This window comes from Mirounga angustirostris, unplaced genomic scaffold (genome assembly GCF_029215605.1).
Source record: "Mirounga angustirostris isolate CCGP_5_RB_7025 unplaced genomic scaffold, mMirAng1.0.hap1 SCAF_6, whole genome shotgun sequence".
In the NCBI taxonomy this organism is placed as follows: domain Eukaryota; kingdom Metazoa; phylum Chordata; class Mammalia; order Carnivora; family Phocidae; genus Mirounga; species Mirounga angustirostris.
Window position 1 is genome coordinate 74,098,632 of NW_026991714.1, and position 16,059 is coordinate 74,114,690.

A 16,059-nucleotide genomic window follows, 5' to 3' on the forward strand; every position below is an offset into this window, starting at 1 on the left:
GTGGCTATCTATGCTGGCTTTTCTGTTCACACTGGATGGCCTAACATTATCCCTCCTGTAATCTTTAAACCGATTTGCTAGATTAGTTTTACATCAGATCATGATACATGATGTTGTGAAGGACACTTGGGTTATGAGTAAGTTTTACATTGTTTTAGTGATGTTCTCCAATAGCGCTCCAGGGTATTTCCATTCCAGTATTATACATCAACTATATTCTTGGAGTCTTGTCTAGAATTAAACATCCACTAAGTTCAAAAGTAATTATTTTTTTTTTATTTCAACTCTATAAAGTATACAACAGGCACTCGGCAATTACAGCTGCAGGAAAAATACAGAGCAAATCAAAGCAGGTTAATTTTATGAAAAAAGTTTTTAATCTACATCAAAAGAGTGCAAGTGGTCAATGACCATTTGATGACAGTTGTTGCATTCTGACTAACAAAGGATTCTTTCGTGTAGAACAAATTGTAAGAGGACAATCAACCATAGCTGTAAGAATACAAAAGAACTGACCAGTTGTAAAAACATCATACAATGAAATAAATTGGATAGATGATGCTTGAAGAAATGTCCCTTTCCTCAGAAAGCCCAAACCTCTGAGTCATGGTCAAGGTCTCAGAGCTCTATTAATTCAGGGGCAGATAAAGAGGAGGGCTAACAACACACTTCCAATGTTTATCTTGCCAGGTCTGTTGAAAACTTGCTTCATAAATGATTTGCATATACAAGAACTCAGAAAGCATCCTGTTTTGTTGAGGAGTGCAGCAAGGTACATGTTCATCATTGGTTTCATAACGAGGTGTGGTTAGCAGTCACTTTCCAATTTTTCTTTTGAGTTGGATCATTGGTAATGGAGTCTATAAAATGAGACGTTAGAACTTGACTGCACTAAGTGTTTTTTTTTTTTTTAAACTGAATCTGCACAGCTTAGCAAAACAGGAATACCTGTATACAGACTGATAGTATGTCATATATTAATTTGACCCGCACATACATTTATACATTTCACAGAAATGATGCTGTATCTCAGTAACAGATACACAGCTCTGGTACGTGTAACAGAAATAAGAGAACAACTTTATCATTTCTGTAATTCATCAATATTATATAATAAAGGCTTATAAATTGTTAGCAGAAAGAACTGTAAAACGCAGCAAGCTAAGAAAGGACAACATTTTGAGGTGTATTTGTCTTTGTCATGCAGCATAACACCAAATTTGTTTTTTAATAGGATGCCATGAATTTAAGGCACTTGCAACAATGCCAGATAGCCAGGTCATGTTCTAAACTATGGAACAGATGAAACCGTACAGTTGACATAATTTTCAATAATACTGACAATTATGACATTAATTCAAGTCTACTTGGACCTAAAAACATTATTCAGTACAAAGAAAATGAAATAATAATGCTGTGAAACACTAAAAAAAGTTATATGTACCACAAAATATCACACAAAAATATCTATTTACATAAATATTTGTGGTCCTATTGTGAAAGAAAACGTCATTATGGATAATGCACGGATCACCTCTACCGTATGAAATCAGTTCTAATATCCTTATTTTCAGTATGGTAGCTGACTTCTTTAAAATTTCAGTTCACCATCAGTTCCGTCACGTAGAAATGAAATGAGAAAAATTCAGTAGCTGGATTTATATATTACACATGTGTGATTCACATGCATATCCCATAATTTTAAGTAAAAAAAAAAAGTGACTTATAAAGTACATATCAAAAGAAATTTGTTTTCAATGCCACATGGATCTGATTCATATGTGAATAACAAAGAAGATACGAACATAAAGATCATTTATAGCAAATTTCCAGAAATCATTTTCTCTAATGTGTTCAGTTTATCTCAAATATCATGATGTTCCTTTCCTTGGCAGTTTTCAGTTTTCCTGTGCATCAAGAGGCACAGAAAGCCCTTATTTCCCATACTCAAACAAGTTGGCACTATTCTAACTTATCCAGATGTTCTTTAGTGTAAGAAAAGAGAGGGACATGAACAATTCAGAAATAAAGTGAGATGCGCTTTACAAAGCTGACCATGAATTTTAGCCCTAGTGTCTTCATTAAGACAAGATTTAAATCCTTAAATTTCAATGCTGAAGATTAGAGGACTGTTTTCTGTTAGCAATTTTTGGAAGATGTAGTTCACCTTTCTTTGTTAGTGATTGCTTTAGACATCCTAAGGCAACACCACCAGTGAAATGTCATAAAGATGTGCTAACAAGTGGGAAAAATGGCCAACAGTCCCATTGAACCGGATGCTGCTCCTTCATTCCTCGGAGAACTTGTATACATTGTTGTCTTAGACTTGAACCACAGTTAGCGTTAAGCTCTGGGGCTATTGGGGTGTTTGAAAAATTGCAGGAGCAGAATCTCTTAATGACTAGATGAACTTAGTATTCTAGCAAACCTTTAGTGTGCCTAAACCGCTTTGTCTTTTAACAAAAATCACTGAACGGTGACCATGATGTTGAAATTGTATACTTTTAAAAGCCCAGTTAAAAGCAATGTAAAAATCCTGAAATAGCATTCATAGCTGGATTTTAGGTTGATAGGTTTAATTTTATATTCTGATATCTGTAGAAGAATGTGGGTATCTTGGGGAATAAAATGATCTTAAGCAATTATTTCTAAGGGAGGGGAAACTCTAACCCAAGAATTACAGTAACATCTTGGGATCAAACTTTTAATGTAACTTTATTCTGATTATATATAGTATGCCCTTAGTATTTTTATTGTCCAAATGTTTCTTAGATTATGTTTTGATACCATATTCTAAAGTAGTCTTGGTATGAAAAATTCAAACAGAAATCATAATATATGCCTTCTTGGATATGGTGTAATGACCTGTGTGGATATATTTTTTGCAGAAATGTTTACATTTCATTGATTTAAAAAAACAAACAAACAACTTTATACTGGAAAAAAGCAACCTTCAATTTAATATAGCAAATTCACACACTGTTCCATATCAGGATGACAGCTAATAAGATTATGCATTTGTTTACTCAGGGAGAATGCTACTTGTCCAGGAAAAGCCTCCAAAACAGTCTGCTACCTAGGACAGCTAACTGTAGTCAACTCGCCTGCCAACAAAGGACTCAGTTTAAAGCTGCTTCTTTACCCCTCATGAAAAAAACAAGTAAGTTTGGTATTTTCCAATACGTTACAGGATTGAGATATTTCTGTCCTAGTTAGTTAAAATTTATGTTTGAGAAATAGGGGTCCTGTTTTCTTCTCGACCCCCTCCCTACTCTCACACGTGCATGAACTCACAGTGGCTCATTCTCCAAAAGGTCATCAACAGCGGGCTAGGTCTGGTCCCGTTCCCTGACCTCACAGAAGCAAGCTTTCTCATCTGCTGAATCTCAATGGTTTTGTGCTTTCCTCCTCTTCTTTTTGGTTCAGGCCTAAGACAAGAAGCCAGCTGAATGGGTTTTAATCACCTGTCCCCCTCAGCCCTAGGCTATGTTGTGTAAGTGAAATCGGGTGGGAGTTTGGTTGGTAAATGTGGCGAAGAATGCTTGAGTCTCTGGCTACAGAGGTGATGAGTAGACTTTGTGTTGTCTGCTCGGACACGGACATTTACAGATGAAAGATATACATAGCACCTATATAGTTTCTTATTTTTATTTTTGGATGGATCTTAGTTCCTCTCCACCCTGCCCTGCCCCCGCCCCCCAAGGGTTTCTTTTTATAAAAGGGAATATTTTAAGCCTCAGTCTGAGGGCATGTTAAGTAATAAATAAAAATCAATTGGCTGCTAGTCATTTATTTCTAGGACCATCTTGAAGCACAACATTTTAAAAGATATGAAATGGTTTGTGAGTTGCTTTTTGTTTTTTTTCCACTCTGTCATGCCAATTTATCAAGAAAAGAAACAAATATCATGCATGTTGTTGTTGTTGTTGTTTTCCATCCTCTGTGAAAACGCATATATACCTGCTATGAGAGCTCTCAGCAGAATCTATAGCAGTTGTGCTTTTATTGTATCAATTTTTAAAATCTGTCAGAAAGGAAAGGTAACATTCAGTCTCGTCATCAGCACTGCTGGGAAATTAAATCATGAAACCTCTAGCACTGGGTTGCCATGACCTCTGTGACCAACAGATGCGTGGCCCTCTTCCGGCTTTCGCGAATGTATCCGAACGTATCCTACGCCCTCACGGGAAAAGGAAAGGAAGCTCCCAGTTTGTGTACCACCGTCATCTATCGTACCCAATATATAATTTTTTTGATCTTCTTGATAATTCTAGCAAGGTGCAGACACTTTTACTAGATTGAAGTGTTTCTGGCAGTCTTTCAAATTATAGAGCAAAGCAAGATCATTGCAACACTAGAAGACACCTCTTGACTGGTGTGAAAGGCTTTGCTTCAGGACCACCATGTCAACTGCTATGTTTAGGATCAAACAGAAAACATGTAAAGAGCACTGTTGTCCTAATGCCACTGCATTTACCGAAGCAGCATCGATCAAAGGCATCATGGTGACCCCGGGCACTAATCTTCTCTCCGTCCCTCAGGTTTGCTGGCAGCTGTGTCTCAGAAAAAGCTGACTTCAGCAAGGCAGAAGCAGGTAAGAGAAATACATTAGAAGTCTATGTCCCATCCCGAGTTGTCGTCAGGTGGCGGTTCGTCATTGTCCTCAGGGAAACTGTCGAAATTGCTTGTGTCTGTGGGTGATGCAACCTGCACACGAGAGGATGGACAGGGAAAGCATTTCTTTATTTGCGAGTCAAATTCCAAAGGAGAGTTTTACAAAGTGTTCTTTATTCATGCCCTCATCGACAACTATTTTTTTTTTTTTTGAGTGTCTACCAGGTTTTGTGCTTTGTATAGGGGAAACAGCAGTGAATAAAAACAGACATGGCTCTTATCCTCATGAAGTTTCTACTCTAGCGGAGGGTACATTGTAGGATTCAAACAAAAAAGTCTGGTTACTGCCATGAAGAAAAAAGAGCATAAGAGTGATGATGGAAAGCCTCTTTGAAAAAATATTATTTCAAAACTAAGAATCGATGAGTTTGATTTTTGCATGTGCAAAGGTCCTGAGGTGAGAGAGAGTGCTTCATGCTGTGATGTAACCAAAGAAGGCCAAGGTGGCTGCTCTATAAGAGAGGAGAGTAGTGGAAAGAGAAATAGGAAAAACAGGCAGAAATCAGGTCGTGAAGAGCCTTGTAGGCCATCTTAAGGCTTTTGTGTATTTCAAGTATAATAAAAAGCCATTCCTAAACCCAAGCAAAACTCTTGCAAATTTACTGGGTGAAGTCCAATCTGGAGAGCATCAGTAAAAGCGGTGAAAATCCACGCTGTAGTTTCCCTCATTTCTAGAATATTTACAACCACTGATATACTAATATTGAATGAAATATATATGGGTATATCCATAAATATATCCCACTCAGTATTACTATTACATAAAAGGAAACTGCTGATAGATTTAGGTAAGTATCACTTAGGCTTACTATTTACCACTCCAAGTTTCTTACTCTAATTTATTCTAAAAACAAAACCTCAGGAATTCCAAGCATCTGTAATGGGAGGTATGGTAATGGGATTTGTGTTTTGTCTGTGAATAAACACAAACGTCGTCACAGAAATAAATCTTAGAAGTAGGGAAAATGGTTCTGTATAAAGAGCAGTCTTGAGTTAGTCCCAGAAAAACGAAGTATATATCTGAATGGCTCAGGACAGTGAAGCAGCCCCCTATTTCTTTGTAAAGATACAGCACGTTTCATCGGACAGATGTGGTATTAAATAAAAATACGTAAAGATGCCAAACACTTGATCACTGTCAGTGGGCTGCTATTTAACAAAACGTCTGACGTGTTCAGAAAAGACAGTTCGGGAAAGAGAATCCTTTTCTTTTAGAGCCTCATGAAAGGATAAATGGACACGGTATTGCCTGGGAGTACTTCGAAGCGATACGGAGGCATAAAAAGAAACACTATTGGCCAGGAATTGGTGGCTGTTGGACTGTTGACCAAACCCAGCCAGAAACCAGAGGGCACAGGAATGCTATGAGTGGCTCTTACAGGTTAGGCTCCTGGGGACAGAGCAAGGTGGGGTGTAAACTGGGATCATAAAGACAAAATAACAGCCCACTGCCCTAACTCACCCAAGTATACTCTTGTATACACTAAACTGGTCATAATTCATCAAGAGGCCTAATTCATTAAAGTTGTTCATGCATTCTTGGGCATTGATGTGTGAAGTTTATAGATTCTGAAAAAGAAACTTGTTGCTGGACACTCATTATGCTCTTTTGTCTACATCAGTGGATATTTAACACTTACTATACTAAAAGTCCATTTTTATTCAGAAATAAATGAAATTAGAATGAATAGTTTAAAAAGGTAATGGTAAAATACACATAAAACAACCATCCCCTGATCGACCTGTGTTTAAGCTTGGGTTTTAGATGCCATTATTCTAAGGTGGTACTTCTCCTGTAGTTAATTTAAGCTGATCATAGGATAAAACTTTAACAACTGACCTAAGCACCGTACGTGTGTCACAGAAACATAAGCTGGATGGTCTACTTACACTTGGTATTATAGGAGGTGTCAAGGTGCCTTTTCTTAAGCCTTCCCAATTAAAGCCCTCAAACCATCTAGGAAAGGGAAAAAAAAAAAGGTAGCTAGTTAAAGGCATTTTACTTCAGCTAAAACCTCATTGCAACATACGTGATAGAAAGCAGCTAGGCAAACATTTTCAATGTGACAAGAATGTATTCTATTGCAAATTTTTAGGGCCAGGTTTTTAAAAATATGCATTCCATAAAAGAAGTTAATTGTTGAAATATTTAACACCAACTAGAAAATAACTCCTTTTCTAGCAATTTCAGGCAGAATGTCTGTATGACCTTGTTCCTACACTATCATTATAACTTAATAAATGTCATGATATGCTTGGCTCTGAGCCTTACAGGACATTTTATTTTAAGGCTATAGAACCAGGGCATCAAAAGTCAGGACAGAAAATTATCCTTTCAGCTTTGCACTGATTCTGTGGGCAGCCTCAGTTAATTAACCTTTCCACAGCACTGTATTAGGTGTAACTCTGACTTGGCACTTTTTTTGTGTGTGTTCCTAGAAAAAAAAAAAAAACATTAAATATGCAATACTAGGGTCATAGCAATTCCTAATAAAATGAAGGTATTTTGTGTAGTTTTTCCTGTGAAAATGAGGACCAGATAACACTAAGGTTTTTGGTTCTGTTCTGTCTCTAAAGTAGCAAATGCTTACACCAAATTGTTAGCAGGTGTTTGAGATATTTATAGATATTTTGATAAATAAGTTCTTCTGGTAGAGATGTGAATTTCTTGTGAGTGTTACCAAAATAGACTAATAAAAACTTATTTGGTCTTAGTTTAGCATTTAAATATCCAATTAACTAGATAAAGTTTAATATTTTTTTTTAAAGATTTTATTTATTTGAGAGAGAGAATGAGAGAGAGTACATGAGAGGGGGGAGGGTCAGAGGGAGAAGCAGACCCCCTGCTGAGCAAGGAGCCCGATATGGGACTCGATCCTGGGACTCCAGGATCATGACCTGAGCCGAAGGCAGTCGCTTAACCAACTGAGCCACCCAGGCGCCCGATAAAGTTTAATATTTAAGATGTTGCTGTGGTTTAAAGAAAACCACTGTACTCTGTACTTTTTTTCTCTTTGTTTTATCATCTAATTAGGGAGTAGTGAGAAAAATGTATTCCAGTTTTAGTCTGGGAAATGAGGCATGATATGGTGGAGGACTTTCATTTTTGATACCCTGGTAGAGAATAGAATCCCAGAATTAAAAAAGTACACATTTCCTCTTTGTGCCAGAGAGGAAAAATGCCCAGTAGTGGGAGTTGGGAGAAACTGAAATCAGTGAATCAGTCGCTTAGTATGGCTCAGGGGTCGTGTGTATTTGTGTGATGTTTCCCAGACACAAGCAGAAGGGCCTTAGATCAGAAGGCTAACTGGTCTCACGTCCCCTTGGATGTTCCCGTAGGCTAACTACCCATCACCCAGCCTGGGGAGGTACCTGTCCTGCTTTCTGGACCCTCCACCGATAGGGACAAGGAAAGAATACTTACTTGTGCTTCTGAATGTCTTTCACGCCATTTTTCAAATTCCCCAGTCTTTCTGATGGGTTATCCCTGGAATGAAAATAAGAACTTTAAGGAATCGAATCACTTTGGCATTATGATCCTTTCAACAGCTATGGGGCTGAAATGCTTACCTGCATAGTTTTTTAATTAAATTAGCAGCATTTTTGGCAATCTTCTTTGGAAATTCTATCATGTCAATCCCCCTCAGTATGATGTTATAGGTTTTCATAGGATCTGGGCCTGAGAAAGGTGGGCTGCGAGAAGGAGACGTGAAAAGAGAATCACTTTGGTTTTCTAAATAAGAAATCTTAAGTTGTTACAACTCCACAAATTATATCAATTCTTATCTAGGGATATATATGAGTAGTGGTAACGGAATGATGCTGGATCAATAGCAAAACAGCATGGAAACCTTTTCAAGGAAACTGCTTAGCAAAACCATACATGGGTCAAGTTTGTCTGTCTTTTTAGTGCAGGTGCTGAACCCCTCTTGCTGTCCTTGGCAAGATGCTTCTTCCACTTTCTAGCCCTTTCCCTGCCCTTGATTACACCTGAGCTGAAGTGCAAAATCACTAGAACATTACAAGGACGTCTGTGATAGGACACCATCTCCTGCCAACACCACCCTGGCTCACTCGGATCAGCACGCCATTTGTGGTCACGGTACTGATCCCATGAGCTCTATCAACCAACCTAAAGTTTAAATTCAAGTTATTAGACTAGATTGTTGCAATATATATATATTTTTAAATTTTTTTATTCTTATATTATCCCCATACATTACATCATTAGTTTTAGATGTAGTGTTCCATGATTCATTGTTTGTGCATAACACCCAGTGCTCCATGCAGAATGTGCCCTCCTCAATACCCATCACCAGGCTAACCCATCCTCCCACCCCCCTCCCCTCTAGAACCCTCAGTTTGTTTTTCAGAGTCCATCGTTGCTCATGGTTCGTCTACCCCTCCGATTACCCCCCCTTCATTCGTCCCCTCCTGCTACCTTCTTCTTCTTCTTCTTTTTTTTTTTCTTAACATATATTGCATTATTTGTTTCAGAGGTACAGATCTGAGATTCAACAGTCTTGCACAATTCACAGCACTTACCAGAGCACATACCCTCCCCAGTGTCTATCACCCAGTCACCCCATCCCTCCCACCCCACCCCCCACACCACCAACCCTCAGTTTGTTTCCTGCGATTAAGAATTCCTCATATCAGTGAGGTCATATGATATATGTCTTTCTCTGCTTGACTTCTTCCGCTCAACATAATACCCTCCAGTTCCATCCACGTCGTTGCAAATGGCAAGATCTCATTCCTTTTGATGGCTGCATAATATTCCATTGTATATATATACCACTTCTTTATCCATTCATCTGTCGATGGATATCTAGGCTCTTTCCACAGTTTGGCTATTGTGGACATTGCTGCTATAAACATCGGGGTGCACGTACCCTTTCGGATCCCTACTTTTGTATCTTTGGGGTAAATACCCAGTAGTGCAATTGCTGGATCATATGGTAGCTCTATTTTCAACTTTTTGAGGAACCTCCATACTGTTTTCCAGAGTGGCTGCACGAGCTTGCATTCCCACCAACAGTGCAGGAGGGTTCCCCTTTCTCCACATCCCCGCCAACATTTGTCATTTCCTGACTTGTTAATTTTAGCCATTCTGACTGGTGTGAGGTGGTATCTCATTAAGGTTTTGATTTGGATTTCCCTGATGCCGAGTGATATTGAGCACTTTTTCATGTGTCTGTTGGCCATTTGGATGTCTTCTTTGGGAAAATGTCTGTTCATGTCTTCTGCCCATTTCTTGATTGGATTCTTTGTTCTTTGGGTGTTGAGTTTGATGAGTTCTTTATAGATTTTGGATACCAGTCCTTTATCTGATATGTCATTTGCAAATATCTTCTCCCATTCTGTCGGTTGTCTTTTGGTTTTGTTGACTGTTTCCTTTGCTGTGCAAAAGCTTTTTATCTTGATGAAGTCCCAATAGTTCATTTTTGCCCTTGCTTCCCTTGCCTTTGGCGATGTTTCTAGGAAGAAGTTGCTGTGGCTGAGGTCGAAGAGGTTGCTGCCTGTGTTCTCCTTTAGGATTTTGATGGACTCCTGTCTCACACTGAGGTCTTTCAACCGTTTGGAGTCTATTTTTGTGTGTGGTGTAAGGAAATGGTCCAGTTTCATTCTTCTGCATGTGGCTGTCCAATTTTCCTAAGACCATTTGTTGAAGAGACTGTCTTTTTTCCATTGGACATTCTTTCCTGCTTTGTCGAAGATGAATTGACCATAGAGTTGAGGGTCCATTTCTGGGCTCTCTATTCTGTTCCATTGATCTATGTGCCTGTTTTTGTGCCAGTACCATACTGTCTTGATGATGACAGCTTTGTAATAGAGCTGGAAGTCTGGAATTGTGATGCCGCCGGCTTTGCTTTTCTTTTTCAACATTCCTCTGGCTATTTGGGGTCTTTTCTGGTTCCATACAAATTTTAGGATGATTTGTTCCATTTCTTTGAAAAAAGTGGATGGTATTTTGATGGGGATTGCATTGAATGTGTAGATTGCTCTAGGTAGCATTGACATCTTCACAATATTTGTTCTTCCAATCCATGAGCATGGAACGTTTTTCCATTTCTTTGTGTCTTCCTCAATTTCTTTCATGAGTATTTTATAGTTTTCTGAGTAAAGATCCCTTGTCTCTTCCGTTAGATTTATTCCTAGGTATCTTATGGTTTTGGGTGCAATTGTAAATGGGATCGACTCCTTAATTTCTCTTTCTTCTGTCTTGTTGTTGGTGTATAGGAATGCCACTGACTTCTGTGCATTGATTTTATATCCTGCCACTTTACTGAATTCCTGTAGGAGTTCTAGCAGTTTTGGGGTAGAGTCTTTGGGGTTTTCCACATAAAGTATCATATCATCTGCAAAGAGTGAGAGTTTGACTTCTTCTTTGCCAATTTGGATGCCTTTGATTTCTTTTTATTGTCTGATTGCTGTGGCTAGGACTTCCAATACTATGTTGAATAGCAGTGGTGATAGTGGACGTCCCTGCCGCGTTCCGACCTTAGGGGGAAAGCTCTCAGTTTTTCCCCATTGAGATTGATATTTGCTGTAGGTTTTTCATAGATGGCTTTTATGATATTGAGGTATGTACCCTCTATACCTATACTCTGAAGAGTTTTGATCAAGAAAGGATGCTGTACTTTGTCAAATGCTTTTTCTGCATCTACTGAGAGGATCATATGATTCTTGTTCTTTCTTTTGTTAATGTATTGTATCACGTTGATTGATTTGCGGATGTTGAACCAACCTTGCAGCCCAGGGATAAATCCCACTTGGTCATGGTGAATAATCCTTTTAATGTACTGTTGGATCCTATTGGCTAGTATTTTGGTGAGAATTTTTGCATCCATGTTCATCAGGGATATTGGTCTGTAATTCTCCTTTTTGATGGGGTCTCTGTCGGGATTTGAGATCAAGGTAATGGTGGCCTCATAAACTGAGTTTGGAAGTTTTCCTTCCATTTCTATTTTTTGGAACAGTTTCAGAAGAATAGGTATTCATTCTTCTTGAAATGTTTGGTAGAATTCCCCTGGGAAGCCATCTGGCCCTGGGCTTTTGTTTGTTGGGAGATTTTTGGGGACTCCTTCAATTTCCTTAGTGGTTATAGGTCTGTTCAGGTTTTCTATTTCTTCCTGGTTCAGTTTTGGTACTTGATACATCTCTAGGAATGCATGCATTTCTTCCAGGTTATCTAATTTGCTGGCATAGAGTTGCTCCTAATATGTTCTTATAATTGTTTGTATTTCTTTGGTGTTGGTTGTGATCTCTCCTCTTTCATTCATGATTTTGGTGATTTGGGTCATTTCTCTTTTCTTTTTGATAAGTCTGGCCAGGGGTTGATCAATCTTGTTAATTCTTTCAAAGAACCAGCTCCTAGTTTCCTTGATCTGTTCTACTGTTCTTTTGGTTTCTATTTCATTGATTTCTGCTCTGATCTTTATTATTTCTCTTCTCCTGCTGGGTTTAGGCTTTATTTGCTGTTCTTTCTCCTTTCTTTTGGTGTCCATTAGCATGGTAAATGGTTTTCCACCCCCTCACTTTCAATCTGGGGGTGTCTTTGGGTCTAAAATGAGTCTCTTAGACAGCATATCAATGGGTCTTGTTTTTTAATCCAATCTGATAGCCTGTGTCTTTTGATTGGGGCATTGAGCCCATTTACATTCAGGGTAACTATTGAAAGATAGGAATTTAGTGCCATTGTATTGCCTGTAAGGTGACTGTTACTGTATATTGTCTGTGTTCCTTTCTGGTCTATGTTGCTTTTAGGCTCTCTCTTTGCTTAGAGGACCCCTTTCAAGATTTCCTGTAGGGCTGGTTTCGTTGTTTGCAAATTCCTTTAGTTTTTGTTTGTCCTGGAAGCTTTTTCTCTCTCCTTCTATTTTCAATGACAGCCTAGCTGGATATAGTATTCTTGGCTGCATATTTTTCTCATTTAGTGCTCTGAATATATCCTGCCAGTCCTTTCTGGCCTGCCAGGTCTCTGTGGATAGGTCTGTTGCCAATCTAATGTTTCTACCATTGTAGGTTACATATCTCTTCTCCCAAGCTGCTTTCAGGATTTTCTCTTTGTCTCTGAGACTCGTAAGTTTTACTATTGGATGTTGGGGTATTGACCTATTTTTATTGATTTTGAGAGGGGTTCTCTGTGCTTCTTGGATTTTGATGCCTGTTTCCTTCCCCAAATTAGGGAAGTTTGCTGCTATAATTTGCTCCATTATACCTTCTGCCCTTTTCTCTCTTTCTTCTTCTGGGATCCCAATTATTCTAATGTTGTTTCGTCTTATGGTATCGCTTATCTCTCGAATTCTGCCCTCGTGATCCAGTAGCTGTTTATCTCTCTTTTTCTCAGCTTCTTTATTTTCCATCATTTGGTCTTCTATATCACTGATTCCCTCTTCTGCCTCATTTATCCTAGCAGTTAGCGCCCCCATATTTGATTGCAGCTCATTAATAGCCTTTTTGATTTCAACTTGGTTAGATTTTAGTTCTTTTACTTCTCCAGAAAGGGTTTCTCTAATAACTTCCATGCTTTTCTCAAGCCCAGCTAGTATCTTTAAAGTTATGATTCTGAACTCTAGATCTGACATCGTACTAATGTCCGTATTGAGTAGGTCCCTGGCAGTCGGTACTACCTCTTGTTCTTTTTGTTGAGGTGATTTTTTCCGTCTTGTCATTTTGTGCAGAGGAGAATAGATTAATGAGAGAACAAATGCTAGCAGAATAACAACGTCCCCAGAAAATATACTCTAAACAAATCAGAAAAGACCTGAAGCAGTGGGAAAAGAAAGGGAAAGAGAGAAAAAAGAAAAAGAAAAAACAAAGAAAAAGAAAAAGATAAAGATAAAAACAAACAAAACAGAACAAAATAACAACAACAAAAAACCAGAATTTGATCAAATATGATCAGGCTGGTATATAGATCAATGCCACACACTAGATTTTGGGTGTATTTTGGTCTGTTAGAAGAAAGTGCCTCCCAAAATTTTAAAGAAAGAAAAACATATATGTACAAAAATAAGGGTTGATAATGTGAAGGGATGGAATATGACTGTAAAGATGGAAATTATAATAAATTTTATAAAAGGAATTGATAAGAAGTTGCTTGAAAAAAGAAAGAAGAGGATTTAAAGAAAGAAAAAAGAAAAAAAAAGGGAGAGAATGTGATCAGGCAGGGGAGTAGAAAAAAAAACCATATACTAGAGATTTAGGGTATATTTTGATCTGTTAGAAGAAACTATCTCAAAATTTTAAAGAGAGAACAACTTATATATATATGCCAAAAATACGGGTAACTACTATGAAGGGATAGAATATGATTCTAAAAATGAAAAATAAAAATGTTTTTTTAAAAAAGGGATTGATAAGATGTTGGTTGAAAAAGGGAAAAAGAAAAATTAAAAAAAAAAAAGACAGTTAAAAAAAATTAACTTTGAAAGACTAAAGAATCATGGTAAAAAAGCCATGAATTCTATGTGTAGTATTCCACTAGCGCTGCTGTTCTGCCATTCTCATTGATCGGTAAACTTGGTCTTGGCTGGCTGTTCTCGCTGATCTTCTGTGGAGGAGCCTGTTGCCGTGGTTTCCAAATGTCTCTGCCGGAGGCGGATTTGCCCCACCCTTGCCCCCTCCTGGCTAAGTAATCTCGGGTTTGCTCTCCAGAGCTCTTTTTCCCTGCGAGCTTTCCCTACAGCTTTGGAGGAGGAGAGTGAAAATGGCGGCCTCCCAATCTTTGCCTCGGAGGAGCCGAGAACTCGGGGCCCCGCTCCTTAGTGAGCCCCCAGAGAAAAGCCGTCAGTCACTCCCGGCTCCCCGGTCTCCAGCCGCACTCCTTGCTCACCTGGCCTGTGACTGTGCGTTTCTATCTCTGGCACCCGACCCCGGGTGGAGTCTCCAAACCCAGCAGATCCCTGCGGTGTGCTCCCACGCCGCACCTCCCGGGGGAGGAAGGTGAGTCTCCCCGGATCTGCCACTTGTTGGGTCCCTGCTGGAGGAGCAGTGGCCCGACTGTGCCGTGGATCATGGTTTATGGCAACCCCGAGCTGAGAGCCTGCGCCTGGGCTCCGTCTCTGCAGCCGGCTTCCCTGCTCCGATACCTGGGAGCTCTGCCGCACTCAGGCACCCCCGGTCTTTCTGTGACCTCGAGGGTCCTGAGACCACACTGTCCCGGAGGGTTCCACCCCCTGCTTAGCCACCAGAGTGATGTCCCTCAGCGGAGCCGACTTCTAAAAGTTCCGATTTTGTGCTCCGCGACTCTATCACTTGCCAGAAGCGGCCGACGGAGGCCCCTCCCCCGCCATCTATCCTCCTGAATATCACCTCGGATTCACTTCTCCGCACGTCCTACCTTCCAGAAAGTGGTCACTTTTCTGTTCAGAGAGTTGTTGCTATTCTTTTCTTCGATCTCCTGTTGAGTTTGTAGGTGTTCAGAATGGTTTGATCCCTAATCCAGCTGAATTCCTGAGAGGAGATGAAATCCAGGTCTCCTACTCCTCCGCCATCTTGCTCCGCCCCCGCAATATATATATTTTTTTAAGATTTTATTTTTTTAATGTAATCTCTGCGCCCAACGTGGCGCTTGAACTCACAACCCTGAGGTCATGAGTCGCATGCTCTAGCGACTGAGCCAGCCAGGCGTCCCTTGAATTTAAACTTTAGAGTGGCCTGCCATGCTCTCTCACACACCCTTTCTGCCACTTTCTATGCTTTGTATCTGCCTTCCTCCCGGACTCAGTGGTGTTCTCTGCGGGTGTTTCCAGAGTCCGGGAGAATGCGTGGCCCAGAGCGCGTGATCAGTGAACATCTGCTGAACTAGTCCTTCTGCAAAATAGTGCTCCTCCTCCCCTCCCCTCCCTGGTCATCAGTCCTCAGTAGATAACCCGACACGAGGCATCCTTATTAGGAGGCCCCCACGAGCCAGATCCATCCTCGGAGGGTAGCTTTGGCCAGGCTCAGGGAACACAGAGATGATAAAGACCCCCTCCTTCCATCAAAGTGATACTCCTGGACAAATAATTTCTTTGGAAACTATTCTCCTAACATCGGGCTCATGTCTCTATTGATTATTATTTTTGCCCACCACTTCCATTAATAGCAGTTCAAATTATTTCCTTTTAATGAGCAGGCTCCAAACAAGAACCCCAGCACCACTATTCCTGGCGATGTTAAGAGGAGAGCGGCTACAGCATCTGTGGAGTGCATCCTCTCTGCTCCACCCGTTCTTCTCACGGCTTTGTATGTTCACTGAAGCCTCACAAAGGACCCAAGGCTAAAAGTCCTAGGTCTTCCTGTCATTTTCAGGGCAGCTACTGCTTTCTCTGAAGCAATCCTTTCCACAGCATCTTACCTGTTCTAAGTTCTCAGCTTCCTAGATGTGATTTACTG

General features: G+C 39.8%; 1 protein-coding gene across 5 annotated transcripts in view; it reads right to left on the minus strand.

Moving 5' to 3' along the window:
• Window positions 1-253: 253 nt before the first annotated feature.
• The window catches only part of PRKG1 (protein kinase cGMP-dependent 1), a 1,261,682-nt gene continuing 1,245,876 nt past the window's right edge, over window positions 254-16,059 (minus strand). For all 5 annotated transcript variants that reach the window (XM_064594539.1, XM_064594538.1, XM_064594540.1 and 2 more), the window contains 4 exons: window positions 8,245-8,367; window positions 8,099-8,161; window positions 6,565-6,631; window positions 254-4,707 (listed from right to left, as the gene is read on the minus strand). In XM_064594539.1, the coding sequence (XP_064450609.1) occupies window positions 4,609-4,707; window positions 6,565-6,631; window positions 8,099-8,161; window positions 8,245-8,367 (352 nt within the window). In that variant the 3' untranslated portion in view covers window positions 254-4,608. The remainder of the gene's footprint in view (window positions 4,708-6,564; window positions 6,632-8,098; window positions 8,162-8,244; window positions 8,368-16,059) is intronic.